At 36.9% G+C, this 23,988-nt stretch overlaps 1 protein-coding gene across 33 annotated transcripts in view; it reads left to right on the top strand.

The window, feature by feature from the left end:
* RIMS2 (regulating synaptic membrane exocytosis 2) overlaps positions 1 to 23,988 on the top strand; it is a 561,128-nt gene that overhangs the window by 471,000 nt on the left and 66,140 nt on the right. For 12 of the 33 annotated variants that reach the window (XM_040625662.1, XM_040625667.1, XM_040625668.1 and 9 more), the window contains one exon: positions 8,046 to 8,287. The exons of the other annotated variants lie outside the window; for them this stretch is intronic. In XM_040625662.1, the coding sequence (XP_040481596.1) occupies positions 8,046 to 8,287 (242 nt within the window). The remainder of the gene's footprint in view (positions 1 to 8,045; positions 8,288 to 23,988) is intronic. 33 annotated transcript variants of the gene reach the window in all.

Here is a 23,988-nt window from a genome sequence, read left to right on the forward strand (position 1 = left end):
CTCTAGTGAAATCTCATACTACTGTGAGATTTTTCTCTGATATTTATAACATTTTTTAAACTAATTTGGATAAGCATTTCTCCTCTTATTTGCATTCTTATACTCTATGCTCCTTAAATCATGACTGTGCCTCATTCATTGTTTTTATTCACCACCGGGCCAACCCTACTCTAGCCTAAATGGAGCCTTAGCACCAATAAGAAAAAGGTGTTCCCCTGGGTAGATTATTAGAAACAGACACTTGTTTTGAACAGACCACTTAGAGAAATTCTCCCTTTGTGTGCAGAATTAAAAGTTCTCTTCCTGTCAGTTTTGGCCCCATTGAGCACGAGCATGGAGCTCAGACACTCTTTCAGCCCCTTTCCTTTAGGACTTAACACCAAGTAGGTGTAACACAGTAGATATTTGCTAATAGAATCAATTAATTAGTGACAAGAATGTTTGCTGTAGTGTAAATTAGCAGAAATCCAGAAATGTGTGCAGGCCTAAAAATTCAAGGAGAAAAAGAAACAAAATATAAATTATCACTGAGGATCATTATAAAGAAGAAGCTGAGATCCGAGAAGAGATGTAGTTTTCATATGTGTTACAATGAAAACATTTTTAAAATCATAATTCTTGTATAAAGTGTCTTTATAAACTGTTCTCTTAAATCGATAGTGAAAGCAAGTGGCATGATGGAAATACGTATACTCTAAGTATAGTTTTTCTGTTTAACTTTTTAAGGAAGGCAGAACACAGCTAATATAATAAAAGATATTGAAAAGTGATCATATAAGGACGGGCAAAATAAATTATTAGAAACCATGATCACTGAGTGACAGAAACATAGACTTAGGATTTATAAAGTATTAAGTTTAAATTTTTTTCTTAAACTAACTTTCTTCATACTCAAAGAGGTGGTGGTAGGGATATGTTAGTCAGCAATTTGGTGGAGAACATTAGAAACTGTGAAGAATTAATATGTAGGGAGACTTAAGAGTTTAAATGAATTTATGAATGTTCAGTTGGTAAATGAATATTCCTAATACCTTTGATGATCTAGCCTTTATAAATTCATTGCTATTTAAAGAAGAGAATCATGTTCTCTCCAAAATGGCCTTTAATGGTATATTTAGAGATAAAATATTGGTCTGGATCCCAGGTCTCTTGGTGCCACCACCTGTGCAGTTTATGTCCTCACAGACTGAGGGTCACTATGATGTGATATCTGAATAGGCAGTTCAATAAGGGTAAGTAGGACAGGACATACATGGATCCCATCACATCCAGGCCCTCTTCTCTCCTGACCGCATCTTTTGTCAGTATCCCCACCTTCACCTCATTAAATTAACACTGGTTTCATAAGTTCCCTCCAACAACCAAGCTTGTTTTGGCCTCAGGATATTTGCACTTGCTGCCCTCTCAGTTTAGAGCACCCTTCCTTAGCATGACTGGCTTCATCATTCAGGACTCAGCTCAGTTATCTCCTCTCCAGAGACACCTTCCTTGACCACACTATTTAAGGTTGTCCTTCCCCCAGACTTTCCAGTCCCCATTATCATTTTATTCTACCTTATTTTCTTCAGATCACATATCACAATCTGAAATCGGCCTTTATTTACTTGTTTATTGTCTTTCTCCATGACAATTTGCATGAAAGCTCCATGAAAACAGGGGCATTATCTGTTCTCCTCTGCTATACTTCTGACTCCAAGATCTACCACATAGTAGGTACAAAATAAATATCTTTTAAATGAATGATCAAATCCTAGAAATAGTGACATGTTAAAAAAGATCAAACCTCAAACTAAGAAATAAATCTTTTTTTTCTTAAAGAATTTTTGTTTTGTTCTTCCGAAATTTTTAATGTAGTAGAACTTTAGGCATTAACAAGACGTTGGGAGGAGAATTTTGGAGCTTACGGGCCTTCCTGGTGCTCCTTAAACTATTCTAAGTAGCGATCTGCTCTGTTGACACTGAGGCACTGCTTCCTTCCCTGAGACCCAAGACTTGAACCTTAAAGACAGCTCTGTGACTAATGGCTCTTGTCAAGGCAGGTATTTTCGGCTAAAAATACTTCGTTAATTAGCTAAATATTCCTCCCTAACTCTGGATATCAACTTTGTGGCACAACACACATCCCCTCTAATACATTTAGATACTATACTAATAAATTATGGTATATTAATTGAATGCATTTATATATAGTACTGCAATAATACTAAAAATACTGAGTTTTAAATTTGTGTCATTTCCAGTTAGTATAGGAAATTCAGTTTTTACATACTCCTCAGAGAGAGATTTTTTTTGAATTGTTAACTTAATTAAGGTTTCTTGACATTAGAGTTGGTCATTGGAATTTCAATTATAAATGAAGACCATGTCGTTATGCAGCCATATTTGCATTTCTCATGCTGATATTTGCCAGTAAATTAATTAAAAGAAACTATGTCATATCATGTTTTTATCTTTATATTTGTAGAGATAGATGTTAAATAAACAGTGGTTGAATAAATGATTACTACTTTCCTAGCCTAAAATTGTAGTGAAAGTGTATTTCATTTAAGTGAAGTAAAGCTTATTAAATCATAAATTAGGATAATAATACTTTCAAGTTCCACATTTTAGGAAAGCCATAGTATTTAATATAGAGAAAATTTTTAATTAAGAGAAATTAAGACAGAAGCAGAATTTGTTACTCCTCTTTCCCACACCCAAGGAACATGCCAGAATTCAAGAAATGACACCTTATAATCCAGACATCTGCCCAACGACTGGCAACTAGTGCAATCAAGTATGAGTTATCACTGTGATAGGTATATGGTTAGCCCTGGGCACCTGCTTCCAGAAACAGAACAATGGGAAGGAAAAGAAATTAAACCTTTCAAGATGCCATAATGTTTGAGAGCTTGGCCAGTCTCACTGGGTGCTTTTCTCCCATTCTACCATTATTATATTGTCTTCTACCTTTTGAGCCCTGTAGGCCCTCTCTAGTACCACTTCCTAGCCCCAGATGTTATAAATACTTCCACTCCTGGAATTATCTCTGCCTACTTCCTATCCAGAAGTGTCTATTCTGTGCCTGATACGCCATTCTCACACTCCACTGTATCAGCTGCTGGGCCCTCTGTAGCTCGGGCCACAACGTTTTGAATCACCCCAGTCTCTAACACTTTGGCTAACTAAGTCCCTCCTAACCACCTTCCCAGCTCTCAATATGATGAAATATTTGTTTTGACATGACTATAGATTTTATTTACAATGCTATTCCTATGCCCATATTCTCACACACTCAGAATTTGTCTTTGTCCTCTGTTTGCTATTTATTAAATTTAAGCCAAATGGCTTAGCTCGATTCATTCAGACTGTTAATTAACACATTTGGCCCCATGGCCTATAAACTTCATTTAATTTAATCACATACCGCTATAACCCCTGATACGCTACTGAAGTCTTTGAGGAATATCTACAAATATTTCACTTGCCTGTCATTACCTTTCTCCTAATGATTGACAGTACTAAATTTGCCTTTTAAAGATCTTTGAGGATACAGTTTCGCCATTTATAATTATGTCATGAAACAGATCACTTGCACAGGCAATTTCACATACTTCGCTGTGAGAATACTAAATGTATTAAGTTTTTCATCGTGTTTCTAAAGTCGCGAATTAGAAAACATGTATAAAACAATATTTAGAAACGTAGAAATGGCTGCATCTCTTTCTAGAACTGATCATCCTATGTCAACACCCAATATTATTGTGTGGTAATCTCTTAGGATTAGCTTGAAAGCCATGCTATACTTTTAGCCCACGGAATGAACTATGTGGAGTGAATAACTTGACCTATCTAAAAGAAAAAGTTATGTTAATCCTTGATTGCTCTTTTCATTTGTTTTATCTTTTTTTCTTATTGCTATGTATGTTGGGGGGGAAATAGAAAAAAAAAAGAACATTTCTAAAAACCGTAATTACCAACCAGAGAAAATTAAAACTACTTTTAGTGTGCTGTTCACAGTATATCCTTCTAGATCTTTTGCTGTGTACATTTATACTCTTTCCCTATAAGAACATAAACATTATGAACATATAATTGTATTTTTCCTATTGTGTTTATTTGCCTCTTGTGCAGGGAAATGGTAGATTATCTCACAAAATTGGGCTTCCCCAACTACCTAGTTTTGCAAGAATAGATAGATGATAGATAGATAGATAGATGATAGATAGATAGATAGATAGATAGATAGATGATAGAATGAAAGAATGGATAGCCTCCAGGGTTTGAATTTATCTGTGTCCCCTAGCAGTGAGGTAAATCCATATTTGGTACGAGAGCCAGCTAGCTGCAAATATCGGCTTCATCTCCCCCCGCCAATATCAAGAACATATATCAATAAATACTTACCTACAACATCATTTTCAAAGGCACATTCTATTTTATTGGTGAACATAACTTATTTAAACACCCTCAACTATTGGACAGTTGCAAGGTTTTCCCTTATGTGTATGAGTGTGTTGTTATTATAATCAATTCTGTGGTAAATTGCTAAATCTGTACATATTGCTAAATTTTCCTTTAGGATATATCTAAAAGTAAAATCGATAGGTTAAAAAGCTAGGCTGGGGTTTTTTTTATACACACACACACATATATATATATACATACATATATATACACAATATGTGTATTTTATTGTATCCTGCTTAATTTTGACTAAGTTCTTTATGGCTGTAATATCCAACCATGAAAATTAAAATGCAAAAATCATAAGGTGCATTAAGCAGTATTTTGTGAGTATGTCTTTTTCTTCCTTGGGTGGGTGTAGCTTAAGTGGCTCTTTCAGAAAAGCATTCACTTGAGAGAAAGATGCCTGCATGACAGGAGTACTAGGTTACTCTGACATGTTATATGGAGCATGTTATTATTTTGAGAGCCTTAGTTTCAACCAAACTTTAACTTTTCTAGGCTTTTCTGATGACAGCATACAATGAAAATTGTATGTTGCATTTCTGTGTTTATTTGCCTAGTATCCATGGAATAAGAAATATCATAGGGCAGCAAAGCATCTCATAGTTAAAGGGGACCTTACAGATACTCCAGTTTAAGATGTTTAATGGACGCTCGGTGGACAATGGTGGTGATGGTGGTGGTGGTGATAATAAGGAGAAGAAGGGGAGACTAATTTTTGGAGTTCTTATACGTCTGGCTTTCCGCTTAGTGCTTTATTTACATTTTCTCATTTATTAAGTGAGAAAATTAAGTTTCAGAAAAGGCTAACAACTCCCCAAATGAGTCAGTCAGCTAAGGATCAAACTGGGATTTCCTGACTCTCAGTGCCGTCTGCTGTCCACGATGTAATGCTGGCTCTTTAAAGAGATGGTAGACGTTTTAATTTCAAAAGTTTGTAAGTTGATAATTATAAATATCATTTCTGTTGATGCTGCGAAGTATTTATATGACACATGTTGAAGGGCTTCACCCTTATTCTATCTGTTGCCCATATTCCTTAATAAAAATTGTTATAATTTCAGTTTATTAAATTTTTACCTTAGATATATTACCTTTATTCTTTAAAATAAGAAGGGAAAATAGAGGGGCGCCTGGGTGGCACAGCGGTTAAGCGTCTGCCTTCGGCTCAGGGCGTGATCCCGGCGTTATGGGATCGAGCCCCACATCAGGCTCCCCCGCTATGAGCCTGCTTCTTCCTCTCCCACTCCCCCTGCTTGTGTTCCCTCTCTCGCTGGCTGTCTCTATCTCTGTCAAATAATAAAATAAAAAATCTTTAAAAAAAAAAAAAAAAGAAGGGAAAATAGAGTAGTCTCATGTTAGGAATGAGGAATCTAGGGTTCAGAGTAGAGCAATTAACTCTTCCAAGGAATTCAGTTAAGTAACAGCAGAACTGGGAGTCGAGCCCATATCTGTTTGCCTCCAAAATTCTTTGTTTTATTCTGTTGTTGTTTATTAAAGAATAGCAAAATCAAACAAGCTTGAAAATGATTGATTTGGGGTACTGTAGAAGTATATACACTGTTCTCTTTTTTGGCCTATTTATGCCTCATTTCTTCTTAAAGTAATATGAGGGGTAAAATCATACAGTTTACTTTTTTTTTCTTTTTAGATTTTTTTTTTTATTTCTTAGAGAGAGAGAGAGAGCAAGAGAGCACAAGCGGGGGAACGGCAGAGGGAGAGAGAGAAGCAGGCGCCCTGCTGAGCAGGGAGCCCAATGCAGGGCTCAATCCCAGGACCTTGAGATTATGACCTGAGCCAAAGGCAAATGCTTAACTGACTGAGCCACTCAGGCATCCCTGGTTTACTATATTTTTAAAACAATTTTAGGGGCAGTCGTTAAGCGTCTGCCTTCGGCCCAGGGTGTGATCCCAGGGTCCTGGGATGGAGCCCCACATCGGGCTCCCTGCTCTACTGGGAGCCTGCTTCTTCCTCTCCCACTCCCCCTGCTTATGTTCCCTCTCCTGCTGGCTGTCTCTCTCTCTGTCAAATAAATAAGTAAAATCTTAAAAAAAAAAAAAAAACAATTTTATACTAGGCCTTTCCCCTCTGAAATACTTGTAGAAAATGTACATAAAATTGACATGTGGTCCTGGCCTTTGATTTTACTCTAAGATGGAGTAAAAAAAATTTTTTTAGGAAGACCAAGAAATTATATTAGAAATAAGAGCTTACCTCAATAGGTCAGTTTTCTAATTCTCATTCTTTAAATGACATATGAAGCTATTTCTAGGGCTCCTGGGTGGCTCAGTCGGTTAAGCTTCTGCAGACGCTCAGGTGTTGATCTCAGGATTCTGAGATCGAGCCTCACATCAGGGCTCCCTGCTGAGTAGGGAGTCTGCTTCTGCCTCTGCCTCACCTCTCTGCCCAGGCTCTCCCTCTCTCTCAAATAAATCAATAAAATATTTTTTAAAAAAATGTATTTCTAATGTTTCTTGATTTTTTCCCCTTTTCTTTTGCTTCTATCATTATGTCATTCACTCCTATTATCAAAACCAAATTAAAGAAGAAATTATTACTCTAATCCTGAGTCAAAATGATATGTAAGTAAGTCTTCCCATTCCTGCAACACGGGCCACATCCATATTCTCTCAGGGTTGGAGGGCCAGCTAGATAGCCTGCTTCCAGATTCTTCAACCCCCATACTACTTCCTACCATACTCCAGTGATCACAGAAAAATCAAGGGTCCTGTCTTCAATCATTCCCGTTGGCAATGTTAGCCTACTGACTACCTCCAATGGGAGTAATCAGTAATCACTGCTAACACGGCCGATGGGAGTAATCAGCTAATCAGTAATCGTCATCAGTAATCAGTAATCGTTAATCAGCTCACATGCTTCATTGAGACATTGATTGCTTTCTGACCATATTGCCTGGAAAACTGATAATGAGTTTTCCTTCTTTCAAATGAATGCAGGAGGGAAATCTTCCTTTTCTTTATTTTTAGAATACAGACATCAATAAATATGAAATTATGTTAAGTGAAATAACTTATTTTTAAATCAAAACTAATGAAACATCAATCTCTATTAGAAAATTTAACCATTATTAGATAAGTCTTATGAGACAAAGAAAACTAATGTTGAAGGGCCACTCAGCTGTGGATGCTGTCATTTTTGCTATTTTTAAAGAACTGTCCCACTCACGTACTTTCTTGTTGAAGGCAATAGGAAAGCAAGCTGGAGAAGAATGCTTTTGGAAACGTCCTTCTTTGTTGTACAGCTGCTTCACAGCATATCCGCCCTTGCAGGACAGTATCTTATCTTAAGCCCACTGATTTCTTGTGAATATTTTTTTCCCCTCTGTGGCCGTGCAAACTGGTGCCTTCTCTGACGCAGAAGTGAAATCATGAGTATGAGTTATCATAGTTGTGTGAGGTTGACCCTGAATCATAGAGCCCATTCAAGACCATGGTACTTGAAAATTTTTAAACCCTAAAAATAGGTCCCATAAATGATATCATTTAATTATACTCCAGATGTTTCCTCTAAAATACATTTTTCTGTCTTTTCCTTTTCACTCTTGTCCTCCCTTTTAACGCTCCATCGGCCTACAGTGTCTTTACATCCAAAATGCAAAGCAGACAAATGGGCATCTCAGGGAAGAACATGACCAAAAGCACCAGCATCAGTGGCGACATGTGCTCGCTGGAGAAGACGGACGGCAGCCAGTCCGACACCGCGGTGGGTGCCCTGGGCACCAGCGGCAAAAAGCGGCGCTCTAGCATCGGGGCCAAAATGGTAGCTATCGTTGGCCTCTCCCGGAAAAGTCGCAGTGCTTCCCAGCTCAGCCAAACGGGTAGGCATTTTTATGTTCCTTTTCACTTTGTATCTGAGTCGTCATTAAAATACGTATTCTTTTCTCTTGCTCATTTTGTTGCAGTAATTAGTGGAAGATGACATGTTCCAGAGAGATAGGGGCCTTTTAAACCGCTTAACCTTTCGGAAAATAAAACAATAACTTTGTTTTTCAGTGACGAATGAGCCTGCTTTGGAGGGACCCCTGGCCCTGGCTCTCGAGAGGCATGTCAGGTCTTTCCTCCTCAGGGAGGAGTTCAGCTGTGGGAGCCCCATTGCCAGTGGCCGATCCTTTGCAAAGATTATCTGATCTGTGAGATATTTGCTTTCTTTAGGTTCCTCAAGAGGGAACCAGCCAAATTAATTTTCATTCTCAGCAAGTTACCGTGATGAAGATGACACCTCATATTTTGTGGGAATCATAGAGTTCTTTTATTGCTGACAGCCTAACTTCTTTTTCAGTTTGTAAGCAACATTTACCAGTAGTATCCATTTTCTTACTGCAGTTTTTATCTTCCTATGAAAACTTCAAGCAGCAATATTCTCCAGCAGCAGGGATGGAGGAATTTTCTGCTGATAGTGAAGATATTCAAAGCTTTGCTACTTTAAAATTCAGTTTCTAAAACACATCTGCAAAAATAAATTAGATACAACACTCCTACTCCTACTCAGAAAAGCCATAGTTAGCAATTAAGAAATTTGTGAGTCAAAGCAATGTCTTTTCAAATGCTTGTTGATAATTAAACATTAAATCCCTGGTATCTTGGAAATAATAACATATCTTCTACTTAACAAACAAACAAAAGCATATAATATGGTGTTTCTTTTACAGCAGATAAATTATAGGCAAATGGATGAAATCTCATTTATGTTTGAATTACTAGGGTTCTTATACACAGAAATCAGGACAAAAATCTGCAACACAAAAGAATTTGAGGATACATTAATTCCTGGACCCGACTAATCTTGATTTTCTGTAACTATAACAGCAGTTCTGGAATTTGAGCCTTATATAGTAATATACTGAAATAGTTATTTGATGGTTTTCCTTATGTCGTGGTTGTAACTCACTATGTTCAATGTGACAATTGACAGGAATTTTTCATTTGGTGTTTTAAAATGTTATTTTACATTTTAATATACAAATAAAAATTTAATTTATGGACAGAGAACATATTTCAATGATTTTTAAAATTGCTAATATTTGTACTTAATTAGCTATGTTATACGATAGATGTTGGCCTTTTGAAATTGAAGGTTTTTTTATATTTCTCTAGCAGTTAGAACTTTGTTGCATATTTCATTAAAACTTACAAACATCTGTAAACCAAAAACTGTTCTAAAAATAAAGCCTATAAATTAAAAAGTACAGACCTAAAACAGTCGTAAGTTTATGTAAGTTAGAGAATATGCGGTGTTCAACTAAATAATTATTTCCACTTGTTTAGGGTTTTTTTTATAAATATTGAGCACCTACTATGTGTCAGGCACATGGAGAACAAAGATGGTATTTATCACTGTAGAAGTAAATATCAGTGTAACCAGAATGGATTTTCAGACAAGACTGCTTAATTGCCTTCTGAAGAGTAGAATACTCAGCATAGTGGAATCTTTTGAAAGAATAGTGAAATTATCCTGAATGATATCATAAAAATCATATGTAACCAATAACTGGCAAAATGGAAACCATTTATAAAGGTATGTTGTTGACCAGTACACATGGCAGCTAAGTCATATCTGTCTGCTGCCATGCTACTTTGTGTGCTCTTTTGCCTGTTAATTGGAAACTCTTCTTTAAAGTCACCATTTCTAAAGATGAAATATGACTTGCTCGGCATTATAACTTAGCAGAAAACCCATAGAAATAACAAGGAAACTCGGATTCTATTGCTTACTCTGAGTTATATAAGATAATCAAATACGACCTCTTTAAAAACCTACCAACTTTTCTGAGTCATAGAATGTTCATCTGACAAATCTAACAAGGCTTTTATAAAGATAATATTTCAAATTTATAAGAATATGCTTTGACAACTTAAAATCATTTCGTAGCTGTAAGATATCAAAGCCAATTCAGCCTCACAGGGGAATCGAGGGCTCTATTTTAGATGTGTTGATTTTGAGATACCTGTTTAGACATATAAGTGCAGTTGTTTACATGGTTAGTTGGATATGAGTCCAGAGCCTAGTAGGTCAAGAGTAAGGATGTAAGTTGGGAGTGATCAGCAGGTAGTATTGAAAGCCACGGCACTAGATAAGATGACTTAAGGTAACTTGAATCAAGAAGAAAACTAGAGTGAGCTCTGTGGTACTCCAACATTGGAAATCAGAAGAGAATTCATCAAAGAAGACTTAAGAAAAAGCAGCCATTAGAAAGAGAGAGAGAGAGAAGAGAAGAGAAGGAAGGAATATGATATCTTATCGCCAGCTGGAGGAAATATTAAGAAAGGTTATCAGTGTGTCAAGTGCTTCTGACAAGTAAGATGGAAGGTCAAGTAAGATGGAAGTCTGAGAATTGACCTTGGATTTGGCAAGACGGGGAATTTTGGTAAGCCTTGACATCAAACCCTTGTAGTGGTGGACAAAGCCTAATTGGAGCAGGTCGAAGAAAATGGGAGGTTAAGGTAGAGTCAGTGAGAATAATATCAAGAATAAAAATAAGAACACCTAATACTTATTGAGCACTTTTATGTGCTGGCACTATTCTAAGCACTTTACATGTAAATCATTTAAACCTCACAATAATGTTTGAAGCAGGAATTAATTGCTACTGTCCTCATTTTACAGATGAGAAATCCAAAGTGAGCAGAGGGGAATAACTTTCCCAAGTTTACCCAAGTAGTAAGGGTAGAAGCTGGGGTTTGGATCCAGGCAGTATGAATCTGGAGACTTTACTCTTGTTGTAGCATAATCTAGATCAGTCTAGATCAGCACTGTCCAATACAACTTTTGGCAATATGGGCAGTTTTCTGTATCTGTGCTATCTAACACGATATGGTAGCACTAGCCACACATGGCTATTGAGCATTTGAAATGTAGCTACTGTGACTGAGAAACTGTTTTTCATTTTTATACATTTTTCATTTAATTAAATGTAGATAGGCACATGTGACTAGTGACTATTGAGTTGGACAGTACAGATAGAAACAGCTCTTTCTAGGATTTTTGATAAAAAAAAGAAATATGGAAATAGAACTGTAGCTTGGGGGAAATGAAGTCAAAGAAGAGTTTTTCTATGTTAATGAAAGACAGGATCCTTGTGGGAACAACTGAGTAGGTGAAAGATGTTGGATTCAGAGCTTAAGTGGAGATCACCTGTTATGTTCTGTGGTCACTCAGGAATCTATGCTCTCTTCTTCTCTTCTTGTAGTAATTTCTAAGCTTACATAGGACTTTAATTATAACACTTAATAACTGTTATCATTTATTTATTTGTCTATTTCCTGGCTAGCCTGTTTTTCATATTTCATGTGTCTTTCTCTGAGTCTGGTATAGTTTCAAATATAGTGATCTGTAATGAAAGGCTCATGTACTTCTTGGGATGCATGATTCTGTTCTCTGGGGAAATGGAAAGAAACTGATAGGATTTATTTTTATTTTTTAACCTAAAAGACAAAGAAGAAGTGAGCATTGCTGATATTGAGTACGTACTTCCTCCTTGCATTCTTGGTCAGTCCAGATGACGGATGGTCAGTGTTGCATGGCTTTCTGGAGATGTTAGTTTGGTGAACCACCAGAAAGTGGGCAAGTGGCTTAAAAAGATCACTGCCATGAAACTGTGGATTGAGTGTAATACTAATATTGCAATGGTCCAAACAAGGTAGACCTGAAACCTCTATTCCTACTTCAGCTTTTCATCAACCACTGATGAAGTAGATACAGTGACACTCTAAGATGACAAGAAACTCACTGAAAAACTCTAAGTTATTGGGAAGATTTAGAAAATATAGATTTGCATCCACTATTAAACAATGAACCCCTTACCCTGTATTTATACTTTATTTGGTCTACAGTATGTCTTTGTGAAGTTTCTTTTTCAACTACGACATCATTCAAAGTGAGTGTGAGAAAAGTGCATTTGGAAGCAGACCTTCAAGTTGCTGGATTTATTAGCAGCATAATGCCAGCTGCTGTAATAGATAAACCTTGAAAACATGCTGCAAAAGAACTTTATTGGGTAAAAATAACAGTCCAATGCCGTTATTTCTAGTGGGCCAGTGGCCTTCCCTGGGGCCAGTCAGGGTTGGAGGTGGTTTTCATCTGGCTTTACCCTCTTCTGGGAACTTGGAGCACTCTCTCGATTCAGCCAGCACGTGGCAACTTCTTATGGGCAAAAATTGGAAATAATAAAGTCACTTGTATTCCCTTGGCTCAGTCACAGAGCTGATGCTGGAAAATGGTAGGCTGAGGAATGGAGTCTAGGAAGTGCTCAGGACAAAGAAGAGGCAAGTTTGGTGAGCGTACCAATAGTTTTGAACATTATAATGCACATCACTTCAGACATTTTTCCTGAGAACATAAAGTCTCACTTCCTCATTAGAAATAATGGTTTGCAAATGTTTGTTGCACTTTAATCTTTTAAAATATTTGTGTTTTATGTGTTATAAATGTATTATAGAATATGTGTATTACTTATAAATAATTTTTTACTGAAATGGAGATGATATTTTAAAAGATTTAAAACAACTGGTCTAGTATAAGTAATTCAAAAAGGTTTAAAACCGCCATGCTAGTATGTTGTCGTTCTAAGTGAGTGCTGACTCCACAGGTCTGTTAACAGAACTTCGTAATTGTGAAGACTAATAGAGATGTTAAATAGTGGTAGTGCCTTTTCACACTATTAGAAATCTCAAACTAACACTACAGGATATAACACGTTAAGGATTCTCACAAAGAATGTGTATTTAACCCCAAGTGCAGGTTTGTTTCTCACTTTTGAAATAATGTTTTAGCAGTTATAGTACAATCAGCCATAATTAATTAAAAGTATTGAGAGTTGTGCCACTGTTTGTTCTTTGGTACTAAGTTCAAGGGGTTTAAATAAATATAATAGATGAGGTAGACAAAATATTTTGTGTAGGGGCGCCTGGGTGGCGCAGTCGTTAAGCGTCTGCCTTCGGCTCAGGGCGTGGTCCCAGCGTTCTGGGATCGAGCCCCACATCAGGCTCCTCCGCTGTGAGCCCGCTTCTTCCTCTCCCACTCCCCCTGCTTGTGTTCCCTCTCTCGCTGGCTATCTCTCTCTGTCAAAATAAATAAATAAAATCTTTTAAAAAAATATTTTGTGTAGGTGAAAGCTATTATAAGCATATTATAAATTGTGGTAAAGTATTTCTATAGCAAGCTGGGATGAGGAAGTAGCTAAGAAAGATAGCTTTACTGTTAATGGAAATTAATTTAACATTTCTTAGATTTGGATCGAATTTTATATCATTAGTTCTAAAAAGAAAACTCTTTATTTTTTAAAATTGTGTAAATTTTTAAAAATATACATAACATAAAATTTACTACCCTAACCGTTTTCAAATGGACAGGGCAGTGACAGTAAGTACCTTCACATAATTGTGCAGCTGTCCATCCATCTCCAGAAGGCTTTTCATCTTGCAAAGTGAAACTCTGTACCCATCAAACAGCTCCCCATTTGCCCTTTCCTCCAGCTTCTGACCATTCTAGTTTCTGTCTCTGAATCTGACTACTCTGGGTACCTGATATTAGTGGAATCATACAGTATTTGTCCTTTTGTGACTTAATTATCTCACTTGCCATGATGTCCTTAAGATTCATTCATGCTGTAAGCATGTGTCAGAATTTCTTTCCTTTTTAAGGCTGAATAACATTTCATGGTATGGATATACCCCATTTTGTTTATCTGTTCATCTGTCACTGGACATGTGGGTTGTTTCCACCTTTTAGCCATTGTGAATAATGCTGCTATGAAGCCCATGGGTGTAAAAAGATCTCTTCAAGATCCTGCTTTCAGTTCTTTGGGGCATATACCCACAGTGGAACTGCTGGGTTATATGGTAATTCTATTTTTAATTTTTTGAGGAACTGCCATTCTGTTTTCATAGCAGCTGCACCATTTGACATTCCTACCAGCAGTACAGAGAGTTCGCTTTCTCTACGTCCTTGCCAACACTTGCTCTTTTTTGATGATAGCCATTCTGATGGGTGTGAGGTGGCTTCATTGTGGTTTAGACTTGCGTTTCCCTAGTGAGTAGTGATGTTGAGCATCTTTTCATGTGCTTAATGGCCATTTGTATATCTTCTTTGGAGAAATGTTTATTCAAGTCTTTTGAAGTCCATTTCCTAATTGGGTTATTTTGTTGTTGTTGTTGTGGTTGTTGTTGAGTTGAAAAAAACTTTTTTTATAATAAAACATATAAGCCTCTTTTTCAGATTCTTAAGTGTTATCTCTGATTAATAACATGTTGTATTGTTATTATTATTTATTTGTACTTCTCTGAATCCCATTAGGCCTATAAATTCCTTGAGGGGAGGAACTATAGCTCATGCATTTTAATATCTCTGGTACCTACAGTAATAGGCGATGTCTACTAAATACTCAGCATTTGTTAGAATGAATGAATGCATAATTCATCTTTGTTATAGGCAAGGTAACTTAAAACTGTGTTCCTCAGGATGTTAAACTGGTACAGTGAGGGGTGTCTGGGTGGCTCAGTCGGTTAAGCATCTGCCTTCAGCTCAGGTCAGGATCCCAAAGTCCTGGGATCGAGCCCCACATCGGGCTCCCTGCTCAGTGGGGAGCCTGCTTCTCCCTCTCCCACTTCCCCTGCTTGTGCTTGCTCACTTTCTCTTTCTCTGTCAAACAAATAAATAAAATCTTTAAAAAAATAAAATAGAACAAGCTGGTACAGTCAGGTTTTAAAGGCTATAAATGATCACATAAATATATTTCAGATATTTCTTAACATCTCATATTCTAGTGTTTTGTTATAATTTATAGAAAGGATAAATAGAACTCTTGAAAGGTATTGTTAAGGAACTATCCATTTACATCTACAAAAGCAAATTGTCTTACATTATCCTTTCCCAAAACTAGAGATTACAGTCATAATCAAATTATTAAAAATTTCTAATGAATTCTTATGGTATTTTAATCATTTCCCTAAAGTACAAACATCACCATACATTTATTCATCTCACAAAATAAACATTTTTATCAATTACACTATTTTCAAGAAAGGCATTTTGGTAGGCACTATGGAAGGCAAAACTTGACGAAACATAGTCCCTACTCTCGTAGCTTTTATACTGAAGGATTTTAAAATCTACTAGAAGAAATGAGTTTTAGGCTGGAGGAAATATAAAACAAGGTGGAACATGACAAGGACAAGCAAGAGAAACAAAGAATATCCTATAAGGAAACGTAGCAGAGTAGAGAAAACAGACTTGAGAGTTTTAGAGTTCAAATCCCTCCTCTGCTATATGGACAAGTTGCCTAATCTCTCTAAACCTCCCTTCCCTCAGCTGTAAAAATAATGGACACTATCTTCCTACCTCATGAGGTTGTTATAAGCACCATGAAAGCACTTAGAACAGTGTCCAACAAACATGTACTAAGTTCTTTATAAATGGCAGCTACTATTGTTAATATAATTACTAACATCAATTTAGATATTAATATTATTATATTGCTGTTAGTGTAACCATGGAAATGATCACTTCCAACCCTCATGGCAAGGTAACAGTTGATCTAAGCCTTAACTTATGGATAATGTTTAAACTGTGAAGATGCTGATGATGTCAGGAATGGACGTTTCAGACATGGGCAATCATAGACCCAGAGATACAGAAATGCTGTTTATGTAGGAGCAGAGCAGAGAGTTTTTGACACAGAGCGGGAGGTGAGACTGGCCATGGAGGTTGAGGCCAGATAAGAAATAACTCAATGTAAGACCAGGGAGTTAGAGCCATAGAATTGGCAGTAGGAAGTTCTGCAGGATTTGGAATATGGTCATGACAATTTGAGCTAGAAAGGTGTTATTGGTAATGAAGTCTAGAGATCAAGAATAGGAGATGAATTAGTAGACAGTTTAGAGCAGAGGTGATGAGGGCCTGATCAATGGTCTATTAAGTTTTCTCTTGCTGCCGTAACAAATTGACCACACACTTAGCAACTTAGTGCTGATTTACCATTCTGTCAGAAACTTGGGTGAGATTGGCTGGTTTCTCTGTTCTGTGTCTCACAAGACCAAAACCAAAGTGTCATCAAGGCTGGGCTTTTATCTGAAGGCTGAAGGGAAGACTCCATTTCCAAGTTCATTCTGGTTTTAATACGTTGCCTTCGTAGGACTGAGGTCCCTTCTTTGATGCACGACCCCTGTCATCTTCAAGCTAACAATGGCGTGTTGAATATTTCTTGTGTTTCTCATCTCTCCAAGTACCCATTTTGCTGCATTTCTTTCACCGTCCATCTAGAGAAAGTTCTCTGCTTTTAACGGCTCATATAATTAGATTGGGCCAACTCAGATGATCCAGAATCATACATCCCTGTTTTAAGGTCCTTAACCTTAATTACATCTGCAAAGTACCTTTTACCATGTAATGTAATATATTTTGAGATACGAGAAAATGGTGTATGGATGTCTTTGGGGACCATTATGCCTACCACAAATGATAATAGTAGAAGGAGATGGAAAGGATGGGGAGATTCAAAAAATATTGTAGATACGTTTCATAAAAATTATCATTTACGTCCATCCTATTATATGCTTCCTGGGAATATAGCAAAATAGACATAAATGTTAATCTTCACAGTTTACAGTATCAGACCAGAGTATAAACCAGTTATTAAGAATTTAAGCTTTTTAAAATATAAAATTCAGAAAATAACTTACCGTTAATAAAGACATCATTAACAATAGCATGAATTTGTTCATTTTAACTTTCACAACCTTAGATATATGCATTATCATTCCCATTTTACAGGTCAGAAAACTGAGACTCAAAAGTTTCATAGTAGACAGATCCACTCCAAAGCTAGTACTCTTTATGTAACCTCACTGTTGCTAAAAGTATGTTTTTATAATTCATTCTTTTCATATCATTAGGGGGGAAACTTTCTCTTCAAAATCAAAATTCTCAGGGTACTACTTTTAATTTACTATACGTTTTATTTAATTTAATTGGACATAATTTTAAGATGTGACTAGCCAAAGGCATTGTACAGGCTAATAATCAGTAAAGGCCTAGTAGATATAAATGATGAAACCATAAAGAGTTTAATTGTAAGCTGAGAAGTACATACTAAGGAAAAGTAGTCTTTTAATTTCATTAAAAGAAAATGTTTTAAGGTTTTGGTGCATGAGAGCATAAACAGAAATGGCATTTTCAGGTAAAGGCCATTTTTAAATGAAATTCCCATACACTCTGCATAGGTATATGGAGCTACTAGTTTTGTTTTGTTTCGTTTTTTTGAAGTGAGTTCCATTCATTTTACCTACTAGGAAAATTTCCAGAGACAGTTGCAGGCATTTGTTGGGAATTTAATAGAGCCCTAGATAAACAGTGTAAAATTCTGCTAGGAGTAACGTCAGCTCATTTTTCCAACTTACAGAAAAATGTAGGAGTGTTGCCTCATTGTCCCCTTGGGCTTTGAAAGCTATTTTGTATTGCAGACTTTGTGAAATGAAAAACACTGAGGTAGAATCCATCTTTCCTCTCTGATGCTGCTCTAGATGGAAAAATCCTTCTTTTTATTATAAGATTTTTTTCTAAACTGATGCTCTTACCCCCTACCTGAGAACATGTTAACATTATATTGCTATTCAAGAAGTGTTTATTGAATTTCTACTCCATGGCTGTCAACATGGTATGTAGTAACTGGGATCCTCTTTGTATAGTATTTATGTTCCAGTGGGAGAGACAGGCCTCGCAAAAACATAAAGCAGTAATTAGTCAAAATTCCAAAGCTTGCCTTGGTGGAGAAGTACTAAGTGGCATGAAAAGTATATCACAGCAGGTAACGCACCTAGTCTGGCTCATCATTCTGTCCATCCCAGCTCTTACCAAACACTTCCCACATGGAGTTTCAGTAAATGGTGGTCGAATGGTATAAAACGTCGCACATTAATGGTAGAAAATGTCACTCTGCCCTTCTGTCTTTGTGTTCGGTTTGTTTGGCAATCTCCCCATTCGTGAGCATGGTCCACAAATCTCCCCAGGGGGTCAGAGTGTGTGTGTATGTGTGTGTGTGTGTGTGTGTGTGTGTGTGTGTGTGTGTGTTTTCTGTTAAAAACAACTGAAAGCCAAATGACCTGAAAAAGAGATTTGAAACCGTGTCGGTTCTGAATTTGTATACTATGTATGCTGTGAGGGAGAGAAACAATAGATTCTGGTTTCACGTGGAAGCGTGCTTCATGTTGAAATCGTGGGGAAATGGGTCTAGTATACTCTAGGCAATAAAGTTCTGCATTGACAGAAAAATGTAATTTCTGTAGCTTTTAGTCCAAAGAGTAAGGTGGTTTTTTTTTTTCGTTTTGTTTTTCTCCTGGTATCTGAGGATTCATTACGTTTTACTGGAAGCTTCATAATCACTTAGAAAATGAGGGTGGGACAAGAGCTGGTGAAGTCTGAGATGAGGTGGGGACGTATTCTGAGGAGGAAGTTGATAGTAAGGCAGCATGTGATGCAGAAACAGAAAGGTAAAGATGCAGAAATAATCACAGAAAACCACAGAGAACCCCCAGGGGGGCTGTGCTCATAACGGAGACATTTCTACATCTTCCAACCGAAACCTTCTTTCACAGGAAACACAGTGGCCAGAGGTGGGAAGTCAGTGGCCATCAGCCTCTTCTCTTAGGCTCTCCAGTCCCATTGACATTTGAAATATCTCAAGTGCTTGTCCCCTTTTGTTTTTTTCCTCCTTCTGCCAGCAGTCATTTTATCCTGGAATTAGAGATATCTCCGTCAAAGGGAAGATGGATGAGCAAAGGTTTCTGACTTGCTCTCAGCCAGACTGAGTTTTTCCTCATTTAACCGGTCAGTTGTGAAATTGTCTTAATGGAAATGACAGTTGGATAGAGTTCTACTTCACTGTGTTGAAAGAGATTTCTTTAAAAAAAAGAAATACAGACTACTTAAGAATCTGTGTTCATTTGACTTATTTGGAAAGTTTTTCCCCCCAGAATTAGGACAGTAAGATAAGAATAGTTTTAGAGGTGCCTGGGTGGCTCAGTTGGTTAAGCATACGACCCTTGATTTCAGCTCAGGTCATGATCTCAGGGTCGTGAAATGGAGCCTCTCACGCAGGGCTCCACGCTCTCCCAGCTTGTGTGCCACCCCCAAATAAATAAATAAATCTTAAAAAAATAGTTTTACACAAATGAAAGTACCTGTGCTTTGCAAACAAAATCGTAGATGTAACTAATAATAAGAAAGATGGCATACCATATAACTAAATACATACTACTCTATGATTGAAAGTCCATTTCTTATTTCTAACCAAAATGGAAAACTGAAATTATTTCCTTCCTCAAGGAAGTATAATACTTCTCCCTTCCAAATCATATAGCACTATGGACAATTCTAAAGCTATACAGGGTCCTCTTTTGAATTGTGTTCTAGAATTTAATCGCACTTACTGTCAAATCTTTTTTGTTTTATATTTTATAGTGATGAAGACTAAGTGGTTCACATTCTTTGAATATTCAAATGATCTTTCATATACTTAGATATGAATTAACCTTCTTTTCTGAGTCGTACAATCTCAGCTTCAATAAAACTTCCTTACAGATTTTGCATATTGGATTATTCCTCTTTTTAATCCTTTCAATCATATTTAGTATTCCCTGGATGTGTATTTATTTTACATTTATCTTAATGTGTAGAAACTTATACTGGAAAAAATATAAAGATGTCATATAAAGATACTTATTTTTTTTCTGACCTTTTCATGGAGTATTTGTGTGTATCAGTAAAATCTTATGTCTCTTTGCTTCATTTTGAATAAGAGAACTAGGTAAGGGGAGCCTGAGTGGCTCAGTTAAGTGGCTGACTCTTGATTTCTGCTCAGGTCATGATCTCAGGGTCCTGGTATCAAGCCCTGCTGTCAGTGGGGAGTCTGCTTGAGGATTCTCTCTGTCCCTCTCCTTCTGCCCCTCCCCCTGCTTGTGCTCGCTCTCTCTTCTCTCTCTCTCTCTAAAATAAATAAATCTAAAATAATAATAAAAAAAAGAAAGGGAGAGCTAGGTACAGTCAGTTAGTTTTAATCTGCTTTATCTTCTTGGTCTTTTATTGTTGCTTGTTCTTCCTTTATGTGTTCTTGGTGTAATTTGCTTTTTGTTCTTTAAATAGTACCCACTGAATCTCAGTCTACTTCCAATGAGACATTTTAATATAGTTCGATCAGTTAAAATTCCATTGTACTTAAATATTGCTTAAAATTTTAAATAGACTATCAAACTAGCACTGAGTACTTTTTAAAAAATTATAAATTTAAGATACTCAGTCAATATGATTTATTGTGGTTCCAATAAAGAAAATGTGTTGTGCAGGCACTATGGACTATTGAAAAATTATACAAATCATAGACCCAGTCTCAAAAAGCTTAAGGTCGGGGCGCCTGGGTGGCACAGCGGTTAAGCGTCTGCCTTCAGCTTAGGGCGTGATCCCGGCGTTCTGGGATCAAGCCCCACATCAGGCTCCTCCGCTATGAGCCTGCTTCTTCTTCTCCCACTCCCCCTGCTTGTGTTCCCTCTCTCGCTGGCTCTCTCTATCTCTGTCGAATAAATAAATAAAATCTTAAAAAAAAAAAAAAGCTTAAGGTCTATTAGAGCAGATATGTTGGATAGTACATCCAAAGCACACAGCGCTGTAAGATTTCAGAAATGCCCTTCTGACCAGAATGGGATTTTGAATGGCTTCTTGGGAGACTTGTGCTTCAAGCCAGAATTTGAAGACTTGGTAGCATTTCAATGAAATCAAAGAGGCGTACATGTCAAGCGTAGGAAACTTTAGTACCATAGGATGAGTTAGGAAAACAAAGTATGAATCAAAGAAAGATCAGCGATCTAATTTGACTGAAGAATTGGTTTCGAAACTTTTTTCTAAGCAATTTGGAACCCTTTTAAAAAATATGTGGCAGATCAGACAGTACAATCTATAAGTGTATTCGGGAAGGAGTATGGCATGCTGAAGGAACTAGGCTATGTCCTTGTGCCTGAAGCATAGAGAAGAACAGATAGACTTGAGATATAAAGCTGGAGAGTTGGTCTGAGAACAGATGATGGAATCTCAAAAGTTATGTCCAGGAAATTGGATTTTATCCTAAAATTATTGACAGTCATGCCAAAGGGAGAAAGATTAGAGGCAGGAAGAACCTGCTAGAGCTTTGTGGTGATCTTTCAAAAGAGAATAGTAGTGGTCTGGACTACCAGGTAGAAATGGGGAGGAAGAGATAAGGCTGGATCTGATAGGACTAGATAGGTGGTAAGAGGAGAAGGGGAGAGAGGAATCCAACTTAATTTCTGAAAGCCTGGCTTCGGTAACTGGGTAGATAAAGTGTTTTGCTATTTACCGAGATGGGGAACCAGATGAGGAGCAATGAGAATCGCAGGATTACTTTGATGAATACAAGGGTGTGTTAGTACTTACTATGTGCCAGGTACTATGACAAGTTCTTTATATGCATTATCTTCAGTGCATTATCTATTAATCATCTGCAGGGCATTGCCTAATTTAATTCTTATTAAATATTAGCTTTTAAGATGTGAAGAAGGCCAGGTCATCAGGGCTTAAGGAGGACATAAATCGTAGAAGTTGGAGGTACCAACCAGAGATGCAAAGGACAAAAAACTCTAGTTCAGGGGCTGGAAACCTATGAACCACAGACCAAATGCAGAAGGTGCTGGGGTTTTTTTTATAAATATATTTTTATTTGATGAAGTTTTATTGAAACACAACCAAGTTCATTTGTTTATGTTTTGTCTGTGGTTGCTTTTGTGCTACAGTGGCTCAGCTGAGAGGTTGCCGGAAAAAACCTTATGACCTACAAAGCCTAATGTATGCACCATCTGGCCCTTTACACACAAACTTTCAAGCTTGATTCAGGTGGGGATCCAAACCCGATTTTACCCTCCAAGATAAGAAAAATCTTTCTGTTTTGAACATAACGGGAGGGAAATAATTGAAGATCCGAGAGAGGAAATGACTAAGTATAAAAATAAACACCCAAATATTTTATTGGATAATTTTTAAATCTCAAAAGATTAAATGTCACTTAGTCCAGCCGGCTTGTTATCTCATGCTTAATTTTCAATTCTTTCTAATCTCGGAAAGGAGTTCTCTACTCTAGCTACACTGATTGCACCAAGATTATCTAGTGAAGAATTAAACAGCTCCACTGTTGTGAGGGACTGAGGTTTTCGACCAAAATAGCCTTGAAATTCTATCAGTGTTCATACGTGTGCTCTCTAGCACATTTATTGTGCTCTGTGTAAAATGACGGCTGTCCTGTTTACCACCTCTGCTTTGAGGTTCACTGAACAATGCTTGCTGTCACTTTTGATTTTCTTTTTTTATTTTTGATTAATATGATGTAACCATTTAAGTTTGTAAAACAGGTGTAACAAACTTAATATCCATATGTTAAGAGCAAAATTCTTTGAAGTCAGTGTTCATGATCATTTTTCCACTTTATCCAGAATGCTTTTGGAAGACCTGTTTCTTACCCTGTAACCAGGGTTTTGGATTGTCTTTGATATTTCAGCCGTCTTTGAGAAAAATGACGTGGTCCCGGTGGTGAGACCATGCTTCCTCCAGATATGTACGGTTTGGACAGTGCTGTTCATTGTGGATAATTTTAGATTAATGTTGAATGCTACTATTTATTTTAATGAATATCACGTAATGTTAGTGAAGTAATAGTCAAGTGTTTTTTATGGATTTAGTCACAAGAGTTTCTATAGTGTTACAAAACAAAACTATTTTAGATAAAACAAAGAAAAAAGTACAAACCCTTGCTTTCTTAAGATGTTTACTACTGTAGCTTTTTCTGATTTTTTAAATTGGATCTGATTCTAGGACTTTCTCATCGAAAGAACATGTTATACACCTGAAACTAATGTAACACTGGATGGTAACTGGAATTAAAATTAAAAGCTTTTTTTTTTTTTTAAAGAAGAACATTGTAGCCATGATTAAAAATTGGAAAAAAGGAATAGAATAAGTCAAACTTAAACCAGGCTCTTGGGCTAAGTTCCCTGAAATCCTTTTGTGGGGAGGAAGGTTAAGTGGCAAGTTGAGAGTTTCTGGGCTTAGAAAGGCACATAGGGCTAAAAAAAAAAAAAAAATTTCTTGATATCTTTTTATTTACTGTCATATTCATTGAGGAGAAAGTGCTTTTTTCCCCCTTTAGCCAAATGAGATAGACAGGAGTTGCAACAGGAGAGTAATGGACAGTTCCCGGAGCACCAACCATTTTATTAACTCTCCAATCCCCATATTTGCTCTTTGAAGAAGGAATTATTATCCCTACTCTTCATTTTTTTTTAATAAGGAAACTGAAAGAAATAATAGAAAGAGGGGTAATGGGGGAAGAGGAAGGAGAGAAGACAATAAATGCTTTGAGCAAGTCCTATTCAAAATTGTGAAGCAGGTGACTCGCCTCCAGTGGTCTCCACTTTGTGCTCCCTTTCTTTCTATTGCTGAACCTCCTTGAGTATTTTCACGTTCTTTCACCCT

This window comes from Ursus maritimus, unplaced genomic scaffold (assembly GCF_017311325.1).
Source record: "Ursus maritimus isolate PB19 unplaced genomic scaffold, ASM1731132v1 scaffold_9, whole genome shotgun sequence".
NCBI classification, from domain to species: domain Eukaryota; kingdom Metazoa; phylum Chordata; class Mammalia; order Carnivora; family Ursidae; genus Ursus; species Ursus maritimus.